The sequence below is a fragment of the Nansenia antarctica genome (genome assembly GCF_963989245.1).
Source record: "Nansenia antarctica genome assembly, chromosome: 1".
In the NCBI taxonomy this organism is placed as follows: Eukaryota; Metazoa; Chordata; class Actinopteri; order Argentiniformes; family Microstomatidae; genus Nansenia; species Nansenia antarctica.
This window is the reverse complement of record NC_137674.1, coordinates 85,216,757-85,240,571: the sequence shown is the minus strand read 5'-3', so window position 1 is coordinate 85,240,571 and position 23,815 is coordinate 85,216,757. Positions and strand designations below refer to the sequence as shown.

At 44.9% G+C, this 23,815-nt stretch overlaps 1 protein-coding gene across 1 annotated transcript; it reads right to left on the bottom strand.

Annotated features, from left to right (window-relative positions):
* Nucleotides 1-594: 594 nt before the first annotated feature.
* On the bottom strand, nt 595-18,649 carry rab11fip2 (RAB11 family interacting protein 2 (class I); the record flags this gene model as incomplete). Its single annotated transcript, XM_080526685.1, has 5 exons — nt 595-831; nt 7,867-7,939; nt 10,089-10,452; nt 11,281-11,705; nt 18,297-18,649. 5 exons carry the CDS (start codon nt 18,647-18,649, stop codon nt 595-597), a joined length of 1,452 nt encoding a protein of 483 aa, XP_080382811.1.
* Between the last annotated feature and the right edge of the window lie 5,166 nt (nt 18,650-23,815).

The following is a 23,815-nucleotide window of genomic DNA, read 5'->3' as shown; positions in this document are numbered from 1 at the left end:
AATTGAGATATCTGCCTAACTCTACTCTCCTAACACTGCTGATTCACTGTGCATTATTGCCTCTATGACATCAGCCTATCAGAATGCTTGTTACATTCCAAAATCACTATGATCTGCCCAAGTCATCTCTTTGACATTTTTGACACTACATACAAAGATGGCTCGGCTGACCACAAGTGAAGCATGACTTAGGCAATTATGCTACGAGGCTAACGATATGAACTGTTGGCATTCTTGAAAATAAAATGAAGGAAAAGAAACGCAAATGACTGAGCAGGTACCACCATGGTGAATCAAGCGTGTGGGTCATAGGTCATGACGACCCCATCATCGTTTGTTGGGGAATAAACTGGTATAAACTCAAATGAACACATAGAAAAAAACCTGTACAAATATACAGTGCATGATAAGATTAAAACTGTTTTTTGTAAAGATTCGGCATTTGGTCAAGATCACCATCTTCTTCAACTTGCTACAGTATATACACCCCCACACTACATTTGTAAATTACTTCATCATAAATCACTGTTTTATATGGGTTATCACTGTCACACAAAAACCCTACTTCACTGCTCTAACCCGTGACGATCTTCTCTACTTTTTGGAGATCTTCCCCGCTTTCCTCTTGGGCTCGTAGGGTGTTCGTAGGATGCTCGGCGTCTCCTCCATGACGCGCACCAGCAGGTTATCGATGTAGTCTTCCAGCTCACGGATGTGGGCGTCCTTCTTTTTCACCACCTCCTTCTGCTTGATGAGCTCGTGCACCACCTCCTCGAAGGAGAGGCCGCTGTAGGAGGACACGCTCGCCTGCTTCTGCTTCTGCTTCGACTCCTGCCAGGGGGGGGGAAACACACATGAGTTAGCTCAACCTTTTGTTTTTTTATTTCAGCATCTGTGGTGGATGTTTATTTCAGGGTTCCTACAAGTTTCAACAAGTAGAATCTAAGACCTTTTTAGACCTTTTTTTAGACCTCTTTGAATAGAATTTTAGACCTATTCACGACACCATATGATAGTTTTTTGTCATCCTCGAGGTGATGAAATTAGGGATTTCACTGCCAGACAGACAAAAAAGGAAGCGAATTGGCATTTTTTTGGTTCCAGCTTAATTTCTGCGTAAATGTGCAACAAGAGGAGAAAAAACACTGGACAAGGTATACACCAACATCAAGCTTGCTTACAAGGCTAGACCGCTAGCTCATCTAGGCATGTCTGACCACGTGTCAATCCTCCTGATCCCAGCCTACACTCCCATGAGGAAAAGTGCTCCCATCACCACTAAGACTGTCAGAACCTGGCCAGCAGGGTCCGCTCCACTGCAGATCTGCCTGAATGACACCTCATGGCAGGAATATGAGCATGAGGACCTGGAACAGTTCACGTCGTCGGTTCCGAACCACATAGTGAACTGCACCAACTCAGCCACCGTGGACAAACGTCTACCCCAACACGAAGCCGTGGATGACTGTGAAGGTCCAAAAACTGCTCAAGGAGAGGGACAACGCCTTCTCAGCGAAGGACGCACGGCTGTACAGCACCACCAGGGCTAACCTAAAGCGTGGCATCCGGGAGGCCAAGGCAGACCATAGAGAGAAGATTGAGGAATGCTTCCTGAGCAACGACTCCAGGCGGGTGTGGCAGGGGGTTCAGCACATGACAAACTTCAGAGCCAACAGGCTCACAGCCGCGGAGGACGACCCCCTGCTGGCGGAAAAGCTGAACTCCTTCTACGCCCGGTTCGACGAGGGGCGAACGGAGGTAACCACAACACAAACACCACTCTCTCCAGCTCTCAGCAGCCTCACCCTCACAGAGCATGAAGTGAGACGCGTGCTGAAGGCGGTGGACCCCAGAAAAGCCTCAGGGCCAGATGGCGTCCTGGGACGGGTGCTGAGGGACTGCGCCGACCAGCTGGCCGGGGTCTTCACCAACATCTTCAACCAGTCCCTGTCCCAGGCCACCATCCCACCCTGCCTGAAAACCTCAACTATCATCCCAGTCCCGAAGAAAAGCACGGTGAGCTGCCTAAACGACTACCGCCCGGTGGCACTCACACCAATCATCATGAAGTGCTTCGAGAAACTAGTCCGGGCCCACATAGTCACACGCCTCCCGCCCAACCTGGATCCATACCAGTTCGCCTACAGAGCCCACAGGTCCACAGAGGACGCCATCGCGACTAGGGGTGGGCATCGACGATCGATAATTTATCGATAATTGATCGATAAGGATCTTGGTCGATCACAAAATAAAACATTTGGTCGATCACAACAAAATTTTTATTTTTTTGTTTTGTTTTTGTGATCGACCAAATGTTTTATTTTGTGATCGACCAAGATCCTTATCGATCAATTATCGATCGTCGATGCCCACCCCTAATCGCGACGACTCTCCACTCCACTCTATCCCACCTGGAGAGGGGGAACAGCTACGCGAGACTGCTCTTTGTGGACTTCAGCTCTGCCTTCAACACCATCCTTCCAGACAGGCTAGTGACCAAACTACTAGACCTGGGACTATCACACTCTATCTGTGCATGGATCAAGGACTTCCTGTCTGACCGCCCCCAGAGGGTGCGGGTGGGCTCCCACACCTCCACAGCCCTCAGACTCAGCACTGGGTCCCCCCAGGGCTGCGTGCTAAGCCCCATCCTCTACAACCTCTACACTAGGGATGCTCCGATCTGGATTTTTGGGGCCGATACCGATCACCGATATTTTTCCTCAAGATCAACCGATACCGATACCGATTTTTTTTTTAAATACATAACTGTAGGCCTACTGACTGGATAGCCTACATATTTTTTGCTTTTTAGACAAAAGTTTTGATCCATTAGGCACCAAGCAAACGCAGACCCATTTTTATGGCATAGTAAAAGTCTGGCCTATCACCCAGTTAGGGCCTGAAGCCCAAGTCAGTGATATGGCTGTATAAAAGACATCATAAACGTGGCCTTCATGGTTTACATACTGTTACATCCTCCTATGTTTTCTGTTCAGTTATCTGTCTTCCCCAGAAAAAGAAAAAAGAAAATAAAAAAAATAAAAAAAGATCGGTTTTTGCGATCGGCCATTTTTGCCGATCACCGATCGAGTCATTTGGAGTGAAATCGGCCGATTTAAATCGGTGGCCGATAAATCGGAGCATCCCTACTCTACACCTACGACTTCACCCCCGTCCACCCCAGCAACTCCATCGTAAAGTTTGCAGATGACACCACCGTGGTGGGCTGCATCTCGGGGGGGGACGAGGCGGCGTACAGGGATGAGGTGGAGCAGCTGGGCAAGCTGTGCAAGGTTAACAACCTGCTGCTGAACCAGTCAAAGACCCAGGAAATCATCGTGGACTTCAGGAGGAAAAAATCTGAGGTCCAGCCCCTGCTCGTCGATGGAGGGAGCGTGGAGAGAGTCTCAACCCTCCGATTCCTGGGAGTGCACATACAGGATGACCTGTCCTGGAAGACCAACACAGCAGCCATCATCAAGAAGGCACAACAGCGGCTCTACTTCCTGAGAGTCCTCAGGAAATACCACCTCAGACAGGAGCTGCTTGTGACCTTCCACCGCTGCACAGTGGAGAGCATCCTCACCTACTGCATCTGCATGTGGTTCTCCAGCTGCACAGCCGCAGAGAGGAATGCGCTACAGAGAGTCGTGAGATCGGCCCAGAAGATCACCGGCGCCCCCCTCCCCTCTCTGGAAGGCTGTACAACACACGCTGCCTCAGGAAGGCCTCCAAGATCTCCAGAGACCCATCCCACCCTGGGAACGAACACTTTGTTCGGCTGCCCTCGGACAGGCGGTTCAGGACCATGTTCGCAAGGACAAATAGACTGAAGCTCAGCTTCTACCCCAGGGCCATTCAGGCCCTGAACACAGCAAAGACCTAGGTTCTCGGCCCTGGACAATCTAGACAATTTGATGGCAGCTACTAGATTGTAATCAAGTGCAATACTGAAACACAACTGTGAACATTTCAAACCTGCAAACTGCGACACTTTAAATGAATGTGCAATAACACTATGTGCAATATGACAACCCTCGGGTACATAAGGTTCAGAGATAGGAAATGTTAGAATAGGTATAGCATAGCATAGAGTACAGCACAGTGTTTTATTTGTATAGTATAGTATAGTGGATAGTGTACATAGCCTTTATTTATGTAAACCAGCTCTTTTCCCTTCTTGTTTTTAGTTTTTTTCCTAGCACCAGGGGAGCCCCCCCTCCCAAATGTCGTTGTATGGTACCTGTACTATATCAATGACAATAAAGACCATTCATTCATTCATTCATAAATAGATGTGGACGGGCTGATTTGCTTGCAGGATCTCATTTTTAAGACCTAGCACCTCATTTTTAGACCGAATAACTGACATTTTGGGCCTTGTAAATTGGATTGCTGGATTTTAGACTTTAAGGCTTTTTAAGACCAGTGCGGGAACCCTCTTATTTAAGTGTTATGGAACGAGAAGCCGGGGTATATCGGTTATAGGCATATATATCCACGATATCCCACGGCTTCAAGTTCCATAATGCTTTTATGCAATGGTTACCAAGTTTATCTATCAATATTTCACAAAAGAAAGACAAGACAAACTTTTATTGTTGTTTATCGGTTGCTAAGCAACGGTAAGAATGTAACTTCGATAACGGTAATATTATACAAACGCGGAGTAATATGAAAAGATGTGTCAACATTCTATTTAGGCGTGCGTATATCCTGGATATCGGCACGGCTGGAACGCAAACTGACCAACAGAAATGCATAAATTATGATGCTTTGTTTTGTAGCCAATCAAAGTGTTGTTGCTAGGTAAAACACCACATAAAACACTCTAGGTGGTGAGTGTTCTGGAACTCTCTGGCAGTTGGTGAGTTAAACTCACACAGTCCCTTTCAATTAGCTCAACCTTGATAGCACGACTAACTAGGAACTCAGATATCTCTATACAAGTGTGTTAGACCCTATTTCTTGTAGACGTAACTGCTTGTTGATACATGAGAGGGTTAATAACATCATCATTGTCAATGGAAGAAAAAAAACTAGAGGATATGTTCTAGAAGGAAACTGATGAAATAAATAAAAGGAGAAAGCCAAGTCTGCTGTAAGATATGATCTAAAGCCAAGGTGATGGTTTCCCTCATATTGTGGTAGATAGACTAACTGACTAATTAGAGGTGTTGGAATAATGTCACAAAAACAGCGTCATTACCGCACGTGTTTATCTGTTGTTCCCTGATAGCAATCAAGACTAATTGAGTGCACGTGATAAGATGTAAAAAGCCTCTACGCTAGGTTTGTTAGCACTGACAAAGCCTTTGCATCTGACGTGTTAGATCGGTTACCGTCTCATAGCGTTAGTCATAATATCACAGAAGGACGGATGGTTCTGGAACCCTGTAGCAGTAAAATACATGTGATGCTTCCCAGAATGAAAAAGAAAAAAAGAAAAGAAAGTTTAGCTCCGATTCCCTCTTTAAATCTTCAGGCACAAATCCGCCTCCCTACACACCCCGTCAGAGGCCTTGACCAGCTGGTAGACAAGAGCTGCATATTAAGATTAAACCCTTCTGATAACAGTAATAAAGATAAAAAACAGGAATTTCTGTTCCCTGGGGAAGCAACTGAGTGCACATTTCCGGAATTTAAAAAAAGGTCAAGCCTAATAGACACAGAAACAAAGACACAACCCCAAAAATGTCGGTTTGTTCTTTAGAGGACGAACAGATTGCCACGGACTGCCCGCCCGCATCACAGTCTGTGCCCATCTCATTACAGGGGGGGGGGGGGGGGGGGCGAGAGGAGCTGTAATCGTTTTTAATGAGGTACCACGTTATCGCTCCAGAGCTGGACATCCGCCCCCAAGCAGATACAGCAGCAAAGCAATCACCCTGTTTAAAATACCTTACTTATCAGCCTCCCTCTCCTCTCCTCCCATGCCTCGATTCACTGAAGCTCTGTGCAGCGTCTAACAATGTGAAGACCGAGTGCAGGAACAGGAACATACCGTGTTTACGGGCTGTTCTATCAGCTCATAATATGAGATGCTTAAGGGACGCAAACTAGCCTGGCAGGGTTCAATTACCTCCATTAATGGTTGAGACAAAGAACAACTAAGCATGTTGCCGATGGGTATTGAACGATATTTCTGCAGACAAAGTATAGTGAGAGAAAGAGAAATGGTGTGTATGCGGTTGTATGAGAGGGAACAGGAGAGCTTACGAGTCCAAAGGAAAGGCGTCGTGTCAAGATTCACTTAGCTTAGATGTATCGGTTACCAAACCAGCTCGGTTTAAAACAATATGAGCAATGATGTTCATGTATGAAAAAAAAAAAAGCTACGCTACAACCATGAATATAAGAATCAAGAGCTGTGGTACTGTAGCTGGTGACAGGGACACGGAAATGACCATGAACTAGCAACGTGGTGATGACCGTTTCTCTCCAAACGGTAGTGAGAGAGGAGATAAGGCTCGCCACTTGGCATTCCCCACTTGTCTCATTACTGTTTCTAATGAGCTCTGCTTTGAGAATCTAAAAGCTCACTCCTTTGAAATCTCTCACTTATCCTCCCTCCCCCCTTCTCTCCTTAATTAGGAGGCCTGAAAGCAGAGGAAATGGAACTGCCATTTTTCGCTGGACTCCACAGCGGTGTACACACACACAGGGGCACATGTGGCCCGAGACAACCCTCAACACCTACGGAGGGAGGTGAGGAAAGCCATTATCAGCATCCTGCTTCTCATTTAGACATCACTTTTGGCCGATGCTCTTACCATGTAAATACTGGTTCTGCTGTAGCGGCCAGGCGGAGGTAGTGTGACATTTATACACTGTGAACGTGAACGTTTTAAGATTATGTGCTTTTTGTGAGAAAGAAAAAGACAAAACTAAGGTAACAAATCTAAGCCTTTCCTTAAACTAACAAAATCTTAATACCTTCTCAACCAAGCGCTCCAATTAAGGGTACCAGTACAATACATGAATACATCTACAGCCTGTACAGACCCAAACTTCACACGGTTTGAAATTAGATATAGATATGAACACTTTATGATTATGTGCTTTTTGTTAAAAAGAAAAGAAAAGATAAGGTAACAAATCTAAGCCTTTCCTTAAACTAATGACATCTTAATACCTTCTCAACCAAGTGCTCCAATTAAGGGTACCAGTACAGTACATTACTACATCTGCAGCCTTTTCAGACCCAAACTTCACAAGGTTTGTGATCATAAGCAGATCAGAGATGATGTCCGTTATCGTCAGCTGTTAATTAGTTAAGTGACGCTCACGCAGGAGTGTAGAACACATCCCTGCCTCAGAGATCAGCATCACGAGCTGACATGTCAGATGAGATCACTCAATTAAAAGTGTTTGTGGTGTTCTGGAACTCACAAATACAACAAACACACGGTAGTTTAGTTGTTATTTAGTGGTTATATCGTTCTCTCTAAAAAATAAGATATAAGACATATTTTGAGATAAAACTATAATCATTCACCTGTTTAATCTGCTTGGAATAAGATAGCGATATAGAGATATAGATATAGTCATAAGATATAGATATAGATATAGAGATATATAGATCAGATATAGTATATATAATATAGAGATATAATATAGATATATAGATATAGAATATATATATATATAGAGAGATAGATATAGTAATAAGATATATAGATATAGTAATAAGACAGAGATATAGAGATAATATATATATATAGATATAGTAATAAGATATATATAGATATAGAGATATAGATATAGATAGATAGAGATATATATATAGAGATAGAGAGATATAGATAATAGAGAGAGATATATACATATATAATATAGATATATAGATAACGTCTCTCTTACAGTCTTCTTGTTGTAGTTGTCTCTCGTCCGTTGGCCGTAGGTGATGTCATCATTACTGGCCGGCTTCTTGTCACTGCAGAACAGACAGTCACATGATTTATTACACAAACTACAAAATCCATAAAATCATGTTGTGGGTGAGGAGGGGGTTATATTATTAATAACTAGTATGGTTTCAACCCTGATGTGGTTTAATCTGCCTCAGACCTAAAGGACCACTGAGCTGCTGCTAGGCAGAGGCAGCTGTAGAGATGATGACCTCACACCTATAGAGAGATAAGTGGTTAATTGAGGTGTCTATCTCTGGTCTATCTCTGCTGCAGATCTCATTACCGCTGCTCAGGTGGCCCTGTTTAAAACCCAGTTTCTCTAAAGACACCTTCCAGTCTGAGAAATACGAACTTTAAGGACCAAATTACCAAGACACTGCTCAGTTCAACACATGAAACAGAAAGTGAGGGGTGCTTAGGTGGCATAGCGGGTTAAGCGTCGACCACGTAACCGCAGGGTTTCCGGGTTCAATTCCGGCCGCGGACATATCCTGCATGTCATCCCTTCTCTCTCTCTCTCTCTCCCATCCTTCCTGTCAATAATCTCTACTGTCTCTGTCAATAAAAAAGAGAAATATGAGTGGGACTGCCCCACTCAGAAAAAAATAACTTAACAAAACAAAAAACTGAAAGTGAGTGGGTTCGGTGAAAACCCAACTAAACATGGATCTGGCTTTTTTTTGATCCACCAAACAGGTGTGGATGCAACAACACATACACATACTCACACGCCTCCCGCCCAACCTGGATCCATACCAGTTCGCCTACAGAGCCCACAGGTCCACAGAGGACGCCATAGCGACGACTCTCCACGCCACTCTATCCCACCTGGAGAGGGGAAACAGCTACGCGAGACTGCTCTTCGTGGACTTCAGCTCCGCCTTTAACACCATCCTTCCAGACAGGCTAGTGACCAAACTACTAGACCTGGGTCTATCACACTCTATATGTGCGTGGATCAAGGACTTCCTGACCAACCGCCCCCAGAGGGTGCGGGTGGGCCCCCACACCTCCACAGCCCTCAGCCTCAGCACTGGGTCACCCCAGGGCTGCGTGCTAAGCCCCATCCTCTACAACCTCTACACCCACGACTTCACCCCCATCCACCCCAGCAACTACATCGTAAAGTTTGCAGACGACACCACCGTGGTGGGATGTATCTCGGGGGGGGACGAGGCGGCGTACAGGGATGAGGTAGAGCAATTGAGCAAGCTGTGCAAGGTAAACAACCTGCTGCTAAACAAGTCAAAGACCCAGGAACTCATCGTAGACTACAGGAGGAAAAAGTCCGAGATCCTGCCCCTGCTCATCGACGGAGAGAGCGTAGAGATGGTCTCAAACCTCCGTTTCCTGGGACACATCATACGGGATGACCTGGCCTGGAAGGACAACACTAAAGGCACCATCAAGAGGGCACAACAGCGGCTATACACCCTGAGATGCCTCAAGAAACAACACAGCAAGCAGGAGATGCTGGTGGCCTTCTACCACGGCGCAGTGGAGAGCATCCTCACCTTCGGCATCTCCAACTGGTACCACAGCTGCACGGCAGCGGAGAGAAACGATCTACAGAGAGTCGTGAGAACAGCACAGGGGATCACCGGCGCCACCCTCCCCTCTCTGGAGAAGCTGTACGAAACACGCTGTCTCAGGAGGGCCTCCAAGATCTCCAAGGACCCGACCCACCCTGGGCACGAACACTTTGTCAAGCTGCCCTCGAACAGGAGGTACAGGACCCCGGCCGCTAAGACAAACAGACTGAAGAACTGCTTCTACCACAGGGCCGTCAAGGCCCTGAACACAGAAAAGGCCTAAGTTCTGGGCCCAGGACAAGTCCGGACGGATTGTAATGGCAGCTAGTGCTGAGGCACAAACATGTACATTTTCAAGCCTGCAAACTGTGACACTTTAAAAAAAATGTGAAAAAAATACTTTCTTGTGCAATATGACAACCCTAGTTGACTATCTGTGCAGTATAGTACAGTGGATTGTGTACATAGCCTCTATTGATGTAAACCAGCTCTTTATCTTGCTTTTTCCAAAATGTGTTTCTTTTTCCTTTCTTAAACACCAGGGGAGCCCCCCCTCCTAAATTTCGTTGTTTGGTACCTGTACTGTAACAATGACAAATAAAGTCTATCTATCTATCTAACAAACAAAAGGTTCAACTACCTTGTTTTGAAGTTGGAGCTGAAGGGGTTGGTCTCACTGCTGAAGGGGTTGGGGGTGCGCAGGTCCCCAGAGCTGCCTGACCGCCCCCGGTTGCTGGTCTTGTTGCGTCCCTCCTTCTTCCCGGTCACACGTTCCAGGAGGCTGACCTTCTCCTTCTTCTCCTTGCGCTCCTCCCGCTCCCACAGCTGCCCCCCCTGCTGCTCCCCCCCGCCCCCCCCGTCGAACGGGTTGCGGTTGCGAGGGAGGGTGGCGTACTTCTGGGGCAGGGTGTCGCCGATATCAGTGAAGGGGTCACCGTGAGCCTCCCCGTCCTGATAGCCCGGGACCTCGCTCTGGGACCGTCTGTGAGGGGAGGACACACTCCCTGAGGACACACACACACACACACACACACACACACACACACAGACACAGACACAGACACAGACACACACACACAGCAACACACACACACACACACACACACACACACACACAGCAACACGTTAAACCATAACAGAGCATAGAGACAATGACAACGAGCAGGGTGGACTACAAGGCATCTATATTGATGTTTCCAATACTACCTCTGCACATATGATACTGTATATTGCATAGTCACCTATCACTACCATTCTTGTTCTATTTATATCATGCCCTTATATCACTATTTGCACTTCTGGTTGGAAGCTAAACTGCATTTCGTTGTATAGTACTTGTACTCTGCGATGACAATGAAGCTGAATCTAATCTAATCTAATTTTATTTATTCATGCAAAACGCTAGATGAGAAATCAACATTTCATTCATCAACGCAACAGATACAGATAAAACAGAAAAACGTCCCTTCGTTCGATTAAGATCGTGAAATAGTGAGCAAATGGATGGTAAATGGACTGCACTTATATAGCGCCTTTATCCAAAGCGCTTTCCAACGGCCTCTCATTCACCCATTCACACACACATTCACACACCAATGGCGGCAAGCTACCATGCGAGGTGCCGGCCCGCTCACTGGGAGCAATTTGGGGTTCAGTGTCTTGCCCAAGGACACCTCGACATGTGGCCAGCCGGGGCTGGAACCGCCAATCTGCCAACCTTGCGATCATTAGACGGCGGCTCTACCTCCTGAGACACAGCCGCCCCACAACTCATCTGTGCTATGCACTGTAAAAATGCTAAAAACATCAGGCCTAATCCTTGAGATCCTCACCGCTCTCCTCTATGGAGTTCATGGAGTCCAGTTTGGGTCTGAAGTGAGTCCCGATGAGGTCCGACATGGAGTGGGCGGCAGAGAGCTTGTGGGAGCCGGCCAGGAGGGGTCTCTTAGCCTTGGCCTCAGGCTGGGCCTCCGCCGTCTCTGGGGGGGGGTTGGTGGAGGGCTGGCGGTGGTGGTGGGGGGGCTCAGAGTCACACGCGGCTGAGCGGGGCAGGATGGCCGAGGAGGTGTCGGAGAAGTCGTGCTTGTTGCGGCCCTTCATCTTGTCCTTGAGCTTGGAGAAGGGCGAGCGGGGCTTGTCCTTCATGGAGAGGTCGAACATGCTGGCGGTCATGTTGTTCCTCATGAACTGGATGCTCACCTGGATCCTGCCTCTCTCTTTCCTCTTCTTCCCCTGCCGGGAGTCCAAGGAATACCAGCTAGAGAGAGGACAGAGAAGGGAAGGATTATTAAACATCTGTAAACAAGGCCCAGTGTTTCCTCTATATGCATTTATTGGTGGCGGGCCGCCACGAATGAATTTCCTCCGCCACTAATTGATTCAGTCCACTAAGTGCACGATTTCTCCCCCCCAAAAAATAAAAAAAATAATCCACCTCTGAACATTTTAGCTGATTAAAATATATCTGATCCTAGATCAGCGCTATAATGGATGTTGACTAAAAGTGCACCTAAATCCACGCCCATCTCTCTCTAACCGCTGATCCAAAATCAGATTAATGACATTAAACATTCAGTTGACGACGTGACACAAGGGCTACTCCTGATTGGTCTAAATGTGAACCATCTAAAAGATACAAAAAGCTAATCTAGCTAGCTAGGTGCACAAATAAGATATCACGTTAAATAACTTCGAAAAATTAAACGAAAACAGCGACAGATGGATGGATTTTTCAAGAAAAAATATGTCCCAGACACTTCAAACATTGCTGAAGCTAGCAGTGGCTATGAGCGATCCGAAACTGAGTTACCGAACGGCGGAGGTACGGGTAAACACGGCTCATGTTGGTGTCCTCAAAGGTAAAAGTTGGTTTCATCATTGATAGCATTACCTTGCTGTTGTTGTTTACCGAATGCTCCATCTGACTGTCACACTGTGATTTTACTTCTGTAAACAGTTAATGAGTCACGTTAGCCGGTTTTGTGCGTGTACTCTCATGTCGGCCTACTTCGTATTGATCTTTCTGTGTGTGTGTGTGTGTGTGTGTAATGCGCGTTCCGCATGTTCCGCTGTAGCTGTAGGATATATTGGTATTTGATCACCTTCTATATAAAATCACCTGCTCGGCTTTAATGACTTAACCGCTATTTAAGAAATTATAATTGTTGCCACCCTCTAGTCAGTGGTGTAGTGTGGTTTTTTCTAGTGGGTATACTGTGATTCTTCCCTCCCAGCCTCATATCGTTCATTTCCGAACGCCATAAAAATAAATCTGCGCTCCTTTCTATATATATCTAACATGACATGTTATATGGCTGATCTGTGCATGATAGTGCTGCATTTTGACATATTTCATGTCGCATCTTCCCCCTTTGATGGTATAGCTATAGTCAGTCCCAATGGTCCAAAAGTCAAGTGCTTCGTAACACAGACGGGGTGAATTTTATGAATGAAAGTGAAAGTTCTGTCACAAAACGCTGTTACGTATCCTCACACATGTTTAAGTGGGTATATGGAGATCCTTGGTCTTTCCTAGTGGGTATGCGGCGTAGTCCTGCGTATCACCTAGACTACACCACTGCCTCTAGTTTTTGGTGAAACCACGTCTTTGTTTTGAGCGCCAGTGCGCGTTTTTACTCCGCCACTAATGTGAAAAATCCTGGAGGAAACACTGAGGCCTATTCGAATCCAAGGAATACCAGCTAGAGAGAGAACAGAAAAGGGAATGATTATTACACATCTGTAAAATAATAATAATAATAATAATAATAATAATAATAACGTGGTTTTATATAGCGCCTTTCACAAACCCAAGGACGCTTTACAGATTTTACAGACAGAAAGTCAGACAGACAGAACAGAAAAAACACAGAGACAGCGACAGTGACAAAACTAAACTAGGGGCCAAAGGCCTTGGTGAACAGATGAGTTTTGAGGGCTGATTTGAAGGTGTCCAGGGTAGGGGCGTTGCGGATCACTGCGTTGCGGAGTTCCAGAGGCCTATTCGACTTAACGTGACATAATTCAAGAGTCAATGGCAGATTCTAAACACTGTATAGGCTACTTGTTTTCAAAATGCTTAACATCTGCCCAAATGATCATTTCCATGGATATTTAAAACAACCTGTATTAAAACAAGCTGTATGTCATGAAAACGTCATGAAAACAAACAACAATGGCTGTTGTTACAACTCATTAAATTAGGTAAAATGTCTACAAGGGGGCTCCGTGATTTAACTTCACACAGACCACTATACACAGCTAATTTGAAGCTTTCGTCTTCCAAAGAATGCATATTACAGAAGGGGGGGGGGGGGGGATAAGCATAATTCCCTGCTAACTGTGATGGTCTGAATCTGGAAAAGAATGTTGAATAATACGGTGGTGTGTCCAGGCCGTTCTCCAGCCAGCCTACTGCTGTTTGTTTAACCTCTTTGCTTTCTCTGCTGGAAGTAATGTGATTGATGCCGTCGCTGTGAGGGAGAAAGGGAGAGAGAGAGAGAAAGGGAGAGAGAGAGAGAGAAAGGGGTGAGAGAGAAAAGGGTGAGAGAGAAAAGGGTGACATTTGCACAAATCCCTCCCTTGTTCAGAACTTCTATGACACGCGATTACGAAGGCAATGGTGCAGGCAGCACAACCAGGCCGTACAACCAGGCAGGCCAACCAGGCCGTACAACCAGGCCGTACAACCAGGCAGGCCAACCAGGCAGGACAACCAGGCAGGCCAACCAGGCAGCACGACCAGGCAGCACGACCAGGCAGGACAACCAGGCAGGACAATCAGGCAGGACAACCAGGCAGTACAACTAGGGATGCTCCGATTTATCGGCCACCGATTTAAATCGGCCGATTTCACTCCAAATGACTCGATCGGTGATCGTCAAAAATGGCCGATCGCAAAAACCGATCTTTTTTTTTTTTTTTTTTCTGGGGAAGACAGATAACTGAACAGAAAACATAGGAGGACGTAACAGTATGTAAACCATGAAGGCCACGTTTATGATGTCTTTTATACAGCCATATCGACTGACTTGGGCTTCAGGCCCTAACTGGGTGATAGGCCAGACTTTTACTATGCCATAAAAATGGGTCTGCGTTTGCTTGGTGCCTAATGGATCAAAACTTTTGTCTAAAAAGCAAAAAATATGTAGGCTATCCAGTCAGTAGGCCTACAGTTATGTATTTTTTTTAAAATCGGTATCGGTATCGGTATCGGTTGATCTTGAGGAAAAAAAATCGGTGATCGGTATCGGCCCCAAAAATCCAGATCGGAGCATCCCTAAGTACAACCAGGCAGGACAACCAGGCAGGACAACCAGGCAGGACAACCAGGCAGGACAACCAGGCAGGACAACCAGGCAGGCCAACCAGGCAGGACAACCAGGCAGGACGACCAGGCAGGACAACCAGGCCGTACAACCAGGCAGGCCAACTAGGCAGGACAACCAGGCAGGACAACCAGGCAGGACAACCAGGCACCAGGCAGGACAACCAGGAAGTACAACCAGGGAGTAAACCAGGCAGTAAACCAGGCAGTAAACCAGGCAGGACAACCAGGCAGGACAACCAGGCAGTACAACCAGGCAGTACAACCAGGCAGGACAACCAGGCAGGACAACCAGGCAGGACAACCAGGCAGGACAACCAGGCAGGACAACCAGGCAGTAGCCTACAACCAGGCAGGCCAACCAGGCCATACAGGCTAGTGAGAATGTTGGATTCTCTGCTCTCACAATGTGCCAGTTCAAAAACATTGTGGATATACACAGCTAAATATTGTGGATACACACAGCTAGACATTGTGGATAGGTACACAGCTAGAGATATTGCGGATATAGACAGCTACAGACATTGGGGATATAGACAGCTACAGACATTGGGGATATAGACAGCTACAGACATTGCGGATATAGACAGCTACAGACATTGCGGATATAGACAGCTACAGACATTGGGGATATAGACAGCTACAGACATTGCGGATATAGACAGCTACAGACATTGCGGATATAGACAGCTACAGACATTGCGGATATAGACAGCTACAGACATTGGGGATATAGACAGCTACAGCCATTGGGGATATAGACAGCTACAGACATTGGGGATATAGACAGCTACAGACATTGGGGATATAGACAGCTAAAGACATTGTGGATATACACACAGCTAAAGACATATGGGTACACAGCTGCAGTGGGAATGCTGCAGTATGGTATGGTGGTGTAGAGGTCCAGTACAGTGTAGGGCTCACTCAGAGTGTCATCTGTGTGGTACAGGAGGTTTCACAAGGTGCTCCAAGCTACAAACCCTGAAGGGGTGTCAACTCCAGCACCCTAAATAAACACAGGACAGCTATTAACGTTGATTATGACGTATCCCGTTTCTTTCCTACTAGCGGGGGAGGAGGAAGCGCGCTGATGTGTTTGCATGATAAAATGTAGGTTACCGATGGATAATTAACACCAGGTCTGGTTCATGTTCTTCCTCGTAAATGCAGCCATGGCCTAGCCGTGGTAACAACAGAATGAATGTGCAATAACACTATGTGCAATATGACAACCCTAGTCGTTTTATCTGTACAGTATAGTGGATAGTGTACATAGCCTTTATTTATGTAAACCAGCTCCTTTCCAGCTCCTTTCCCTCCGTTTTTTTTTTTTTTTTTCCCCCCTTTCCTAGCACCAGGGGAGCCACCCCTCCCAAATTTCGTTGTTTGGTACCTGTACTATAGCAATGACAATAAAGACCATTCATTCATTCAGGTTGTAGGCTACATTAGATATCACACAGACAGAAGAAGTAGCACTAAAGCCCTATTGGCACGGGACTAGTATTAGGCTATCTGGTGACCTCTGGTCATTTGTAATAATTACGGAGCTTGTCTGTGTTCTTAAGCCCGTGCAAATCGGCCATGTCTGTAAAAAATGTATGTAGCTAAACATTTCCAACGCAAAACATTACATGTTTGGCATTTAGCAGACGCCTTATTCCAAAGTGACTCACAATCGATACATCTGACTAAGCAAGTGAGTCATCTATCCACCAGTCGTCGTGATGGAAGCACGGAGAGACAGTACAGGGGGGGGCAGTAGAACTCTTAGGAGACACAGTGCTGGGGGGTAGTAGATGTCTCAGGAGACACAGTGCTGGGGGGTAGTAGATGTCTCAGGAGACACAGTGCTGGGGGGTAGTAGATGTCTCAGGAGACACAGTGCTGGGGGGTAGTAGATGTCTCAGGAGACACAGTACTGGGGGGTAGTAGATGTCTCAGGAGACACAGTGCTGGGGGGTAGTAGATGTCTCAGGAGACACAGTACTGGGGGGTAGTAGATGTCTCAGGAGACACAGTGCTGGGGGGGTAGTAGATGTCTCAGGAGACACAGTGCTGGGGGGGTAGTAGATGTCTCAGGAGGAGCAGTTAAGGTGTAACCTGAAGAGATGGGTCTTCAGTCTCTGGCGTACATTTACAAAAAAGTCCAGCGTGAATCACCCCTTTGGTGCGTGTTGGAGAACTAACCAATGGCCTGTTGCGCTTGTTGTTCATGAAGCGTATGTTACACAGAGCCATGACATCATATTATCGCTTATCCCGCGCGAATGTGCCACACAAAACAGACATCCAAGGGGGGGGGGTTCTAAATGACGGACGTCACCACATAATACTAGTCCCCTGCGAATAGTGCTTAACTCTACAAATGTGGTGCCACTGGATTGGGTAGTGTAGTGAAGTGTAATCTGAATTACTAACTCAACATACATGTCTGACCAGCTCCTCCACATTCACTTAACACAGGCTAACACCCATCTGGTAGCACCTTCACTGCTGTCCTCACTGGACCAGTTCACCCACTGTCAACTTAACTACACCTGAAACGGTAGTCTAGTATTATCTATTGTTAAATAGGTAGGCTGCTACTTGCTTCGTTGTTCAACATCAACAGACCATCTGATACCAAGGCAGTGATGGAGAAAGTGATCCTTCATTAGGTCCAAGCTACTGAAAGTGTCCGTTGAAAAGTCAGTCTAGCCTCTCACATTGGGTCTCTATTCTACAAATACCCAACATATTGTTTAATAATAATAATAATAATAATAATAATAATACATTAGACTTATATAGCGCTTTTCTAGACACTCAAAGACGCTTTACAAACTGAAAAGATTGAGTAGTGATGCTGGGGACACATGGGAAGGGGAGGGGGAGAGCTGTTTAGCAAGTGGAGAGCTGAACACAAAAAAGGTCATCGTTTGTGATTAGGCCAAAGGCTTCATAGTTCTGTATGACACCAGCACCTTCATGACCTTCATCAGCACAAGCTCAGCATCAGACGTCAAGCCACGTTTCACTGATTCCCCATCAGAAATATGGATATAAATGGACTGACTTGTATAGCGGCCTTATTCCAAAGGACTTTACAACGGCCTCTCATTCACCCATTCACACACCAATGGCGGCAAGCTACCATGCAAGGCGCCGGCCCGCTCATTGGGAGCAATTTGGGGTTCAGTGTCTTGCCCGAGGACACTTCGACATGTAGGCAGCCGGGGCTCGAACCGCTGATCTGCCAACCTTGAATTCTTGAGTTCAATTAATATCAGTTAAGCACACGGGCAAACTGATGGGCTTTAAACAGAAGGCCACCCCACAACTGTACTGTTCTAGCTCATGTTCCCTTCATGTTGTCCTTTCCAGCCCTGTTACAAAAACTATGGTGGACTGGCCAAATCATATGATCTAGGATTATTAAGCCTAGGCCTAATTCTCCCAGGCTCGTTTGAATATTGAGTGGTTTGATTGTGGAAAAACATGATCAAGATAAAGAAGAAATCTGTGCATGACACTTACTCAGTTTTCCTCCGCTCCTTATTGTCGAAGATCTCGTTGAGATTGATTGACCTCTGACCCAGGAACTTATCCATCCCCACCAGCGACCGGTGCATAACGATGAGACAGAGTTCATAGATCTCTGGGTTGCCCTCCAGGAGTAACCCAGGCAGTTCAAACGAGGCTTCCTCTCGCCAGACGGGGTTGAGTGTCTTCTCCGCCACAGACGTCGAGTACTTCTCCTTCCCCAGCTGGATGATGGTGTAGGCGTCGTTGGTGCCATTCTTACCCTTGGGTTGTAAATCAGTCGCTTGGAGAACGGTGGCTTGGACGTGAGTAGGGAACCACTTCTGGGACTGCTCTGCCAGTGACATGGTCAGCTCTGTTTATGTGAGGGTGGCCATCCAAGTGTACATGCATGTGAATCTCGAGGGTGTGTGCGTGTGAATTAACTAGTGATGGTATAAAATACACACAGCGACAAGATACAGGGCTTGATGTATACAGTATGTTGATCGATCATATGCAGCTAAGCTAATAGTACATGTAGGCCTACTATAAGTCCATGTTATCTACTTGTCGTTTGTGATTATAATATCACAAGTGCCCTTGCCACTGGTGTTGGATTACTTATCTGAAAGTAAAATGGGAGAAAAGAATGAATGAGAGTCAACACTCTCTTGTAATATAAGTACAATTATAGGCCGAGCTTTTAGCTTGATAGTTAATTACACAAATCACCACTCTAACTAGCCATAGATAACTTTAATGCATGTTTACATAAAGCATGACTTAAATGCTCGTATACACTCATTAAGGGAAACATTCTGGGATATTTACTCAGGTTAATGGCCTTTCCTATTCATTAGCCTAGTTAGTATATGTAGCAGTATGCATTAATGTAACTTATGAGCACCCAATGAGCTTATTAGTACAACTGTGATAGGCTAACCCTATCTAGTCTAGGCCTAGCCCTAGGTTTCATCTTACTACACTGTTGTTAATGTGTTGTTGCCATTTCAATCTTTATAGAAAACAAATAGTAGTTGTTATATTATAGTTCATTGCTTGAATCCAGCCCTGCATCAATGACAGCCAGCATGGCAACAGTACACCAACCTCAGCTATACATTTATAAGCTATCAAAATCAGGTGAAACACATCATGGGATAATAACAAGGATTAAACACACACAGCATACGATTATCTTCCATCTCAGTGCTAGTCTGTGTATGTTGACACAACTGTTAGTGAACATAACGATGAACATTGATTAAGTGTAATAATGCTGCAATAATGCTAACACTAGCTAGCTAGGTGAGATGATGCTTAAACAGGCGTGTTCACAACAACAACCTTACCTCAATGTCATCTTCTCTCCGTGCTTCTGAGATGCAGTCCTTCATAAATCAATTCGGATTGTTGTATAACATATTCCCCCAAATAAATCACAACTCGAAACCCATCTCTACTCATCCACATACCGCACACACAACTTCCTACATCCGTCACCTGGAGTCACGTGTATAAGGTTGCCAGATGGGAGTGACAAATTCCAGCCTAACCACAGTCTAAAAACCGCAAAATCCACCCGAAAAAACACCAGCCCAACCCCTGTATTGTCAGAAAACCTTTAATTACTATTGAGAAGGTGCCCATCTCCTGCCCCTAAAATGTATGTCTGCTGCCAATGATGTTTGTAAAATAAAATAAAAACCTGCACATTGTATGTAGTGTAGTATTGTGTTTTAACTTCACGCATTTTGTAACTTTTAGGCACTGACATTTTGAAACTGCCTAAATGCTATTTATCCAGCCCAACCTAAATGCTATTTATCCAGCCCAGTGTGATCAAAAGTAGCCCAGCCATTCGGCGGTAACCCGCCCCATCTGGCAACCCTGCGTGACGTAAACGTAACACGGAAGTGGGTTTGAGTATGGCAGTCCCAAAACCTTCCTCTTATTCACTTCACTGGCTCCTACCCCCAACATATCTTAAGGGGAAGAGTGATGGTTCATCTGAAGTGATGATTGTGAAGATTGTATTCTGCCTGAGCGCATAGTGTACATACATACATAGGCTACATACATACATACATACATACATACATACATACATAGCCTACATACATACATACTGTACATACAGTAGTCATCACTGCTTGCAAATGTATAGCCTACTAATTGTAGGCCACTCAGGCTTCATAAAACATACATACACATAACAAACCATATGTTAGATACATGATTAGATATGTGGTTTCTGTAATGGTTGGATAGGTTTGTCCACTGTGGCCATTGTGTACATCATGTGCCTGGATTCAACCAGTGAACAGTTTGAGGTGAGGCTGAAGTACACCTAAATGCCTGGATGTCACAATTCGCTTTGGCAAATACTGGTAAAATATCGGTGCATGCAAACCAACTGACAGGGAGAAGTCCCATAACTCTGCGATATAATGACGAAGCCATGTAGCACGAGAGGAATTATGACAGTTGGAACACACTCCTGGACTCTAGAGTTACTGTTTGACATACAACACCAGGCTACATATTTCTCGGAAGAAATACCAATTTGTCAAGTTGAATACTTATCCTTTTGCGTAATAACATCCTACAGATAAATGTCACTGGAGGCCAGATTTAAAAATCACATAGGCCTACTGGTTCATATTCTGTCAACATGCCATTGAAAATGGTTCAAAACCAGCTTGTTGATGAGTCACACTGTTGCCCGAGGCGGCTTTTTTGACACAGTAAACCACCAGATCCTTCTCTCCATCCTCTCAGAGTTGGGGATCTCAGGCTCGGCACTCTCCTGGTTTGTGTCCTACCTGGCTGGTCGCTCATACCAGATGACATGGAGAGGGTCGCTGTCCACCTCACGCATTCTCGCCACTGGTGTCCCCCAGGGCTCGGTCCTAGGGCCCTTATTACAGTGAGTGTTGTACTGTACTGATTTCATATTCAATAAGACAGTTCATATTTTTTTTAAATGCCGGTTGAGAGAGGATGCTGGTGTTGCTTGTTTGCCGCTTCTCCGCCCGAAATCTAGGTGTAATTGCAGTATACAGAGTAGATTGTCCTACAAAGACATTTAGATTTAGATTTAGTAATCTAAAAATTATAATATGATGTATAGATATGATAGATATGATACATATGATATGATCACTTTTCAAAAAATGCCGGTCGAGAGAGGAATTAATAAAGAATTAATTAGACCCCTATACTTTCTTTTATCTATTTATTTGTTTCTTTTTATTTTACAACTCGATCTTTTCAGTTTGTAAAGCTTCTTTGAGTGTCTAGAAAAGCGCTATATAAGTCTAATGTATTATTATTATTATTATTATTATTATTATTATTATTATTATTATAAGTGTTCTCCCTGTGCAGCAAATTTCATGACTCCTGGGAGTCCTGGCTGACTCTTGACATCTTGCTCCAGTCATACTGGGTTTTAGGTTTTGGTCTGTGAATAGAAACACGCCAGTTCAGGTCTGTTTGCTACAGTTGTCATAGAGAACTAGCAGTCGGCTAAATCTTGATTTTCTTTAAAACATGGAACAAATAAAATAAGGAGGAGGTGGGTTGAGGATCGAGGAAAATGTGGAGAACAGTTTCCTTGGGTCAGAGATAGATGATTGAATTTTGGAATGGTAGTACAAAGCTTTAGCACCTGATGCAGAGGAGGTGTAGCTGAGGAAGAGAGTGTGTTAAAGGTTTTAGGTCATCAGGGAGGCCGGTTTTTCTCCATTTCCTCTCAGCTGCCAGAAGCCCTATTCTACAAGCTTACAGGACTTCAGACAGCCAAGGAGTAGCAGTATAAGTTTATTTCAGTCATAGGAAAAGATATATCATTAAGGCATTAAATGAAATAGGAAAAAAAACAGGAAATGACCGAAAAGGTGTAGGCTGAAGATAACAATCAGTTAACGACTGGACAGGTTTCACTCGCTCACTCCAAATGTGTTAAGACAATGTCAGAGGTGAGCAGTGACTAAATACCTAAGAGAAAAGTAAAAGGCCTCCCTCTCTAAACAGCAGTTGGCTTCAAAACTGTTAGTTTTCAATAGAAGCTACAGGTAGGTTCCATATTTAGACATTGTTGACATTCGTTGTCAGTTGTGTATTGTGGGTAGATTATATTGGAAGAGTTGTGAGGGGAGGTGTAGTGTCTGTGTCCTCCTGAGGGATGAAATAGACGGAATCAGGAGAATGCACGTTGTGATAGCAGGAATAGTGATAGCGGGTTAGTGAGCAATACAGGATGTAGGTTGTGCTCAATACAATCAGAGTAGTGAAAAAATACATAGTAGTTTGGCCTTCCTCTTAGGCCTTACTCGATGGACTCCTTCGTCTTCGTGTCAGAAGACAGTTGCTCTTTGACTGTCCGGATAGAAATTGAGATTCTGTATTTTCTGATGACTAGCAGGGTTGCAGCCCCTCCCACCTAACGATCAGTAAACGCCTGGACAGGTTTCACTCGCTCATTCCAAATGTGTTAAGACAATGTCAGAGCTGAGCAGTGACTAAATACCTGACAGAAAAGTAAAAGGTCTCCCTCTCTAAACAGCAGTTGGCTTCAAAACAGTTAGTTTTCAAAAACTACAGGTAGGTTCCATTAGACAATGTGGCAACTGCCGGTGTCTTGGGCTAAATATTATAAGAGACAAGTAAGACAAATAAGACAAGTGGCAATAGTTGTAAAAGACAAATAAGACAAGAGACAAATTGAGCAATACAATAGTCGTAGTAATACAAACCAGTGGGGACATTTGAAACTCCTACCTACTGTATGTAGCTGAAAGGTTAGATAGATATATGGTTGGGAAGATAGAAGGATAAATGGTCATGTTTGTTAGAAGGTCATGGATAGATGTTTTCTGCAGGTCACCTGTTGTTTTTATTTGTGCGTTTGAAAGGTCCATGGCAGTTTCAGTGCAAAAAAGCTTTTATCAGAGTTGATAAGGAGCCCACCTAATACATGTTACATCCTACCCTCATGGTAAATGAGAAAAAGATCAGAGAGGTAGAGATAGAGAACGAGAGAAAGAGAGAGAGAATGCGCCGCCTCTCATGCCACCTGTCCTGCATAATCACAGACCCTCAGCTGGAACCACAACAGGAAGAGTGAGAGAAAGATATGCTCATTCTATTTTATAACCCGCCTTCCAACAATCAGTATTCAAATCAGAGTTGTTGTAAGGGTGAACCAGTCAGACATAGTCAGATGTTAACTCAGTTAACTCAACCTCAAAGTGAGACAAGACCGTGGCCATTTGGCCTACAATCCCTTGGCAGAACTCAGAAAGAAGACTTTTTTTTTCTGCCTTCATATCTATCGTTCAAACCATCTTGAAATGTTTTCTACTACCAAAATAATACCAAATGTATATTCCAGAATCTCTTCTGGAACTTTGTTACTCTATTTTGACTGCAACTGTTATGGACATCCACCTTCTCTCATCTATCTATCTATTTATCTATCTATCTATCTATCTATCTATCTATCTATCTATCTATCTATCTATCTA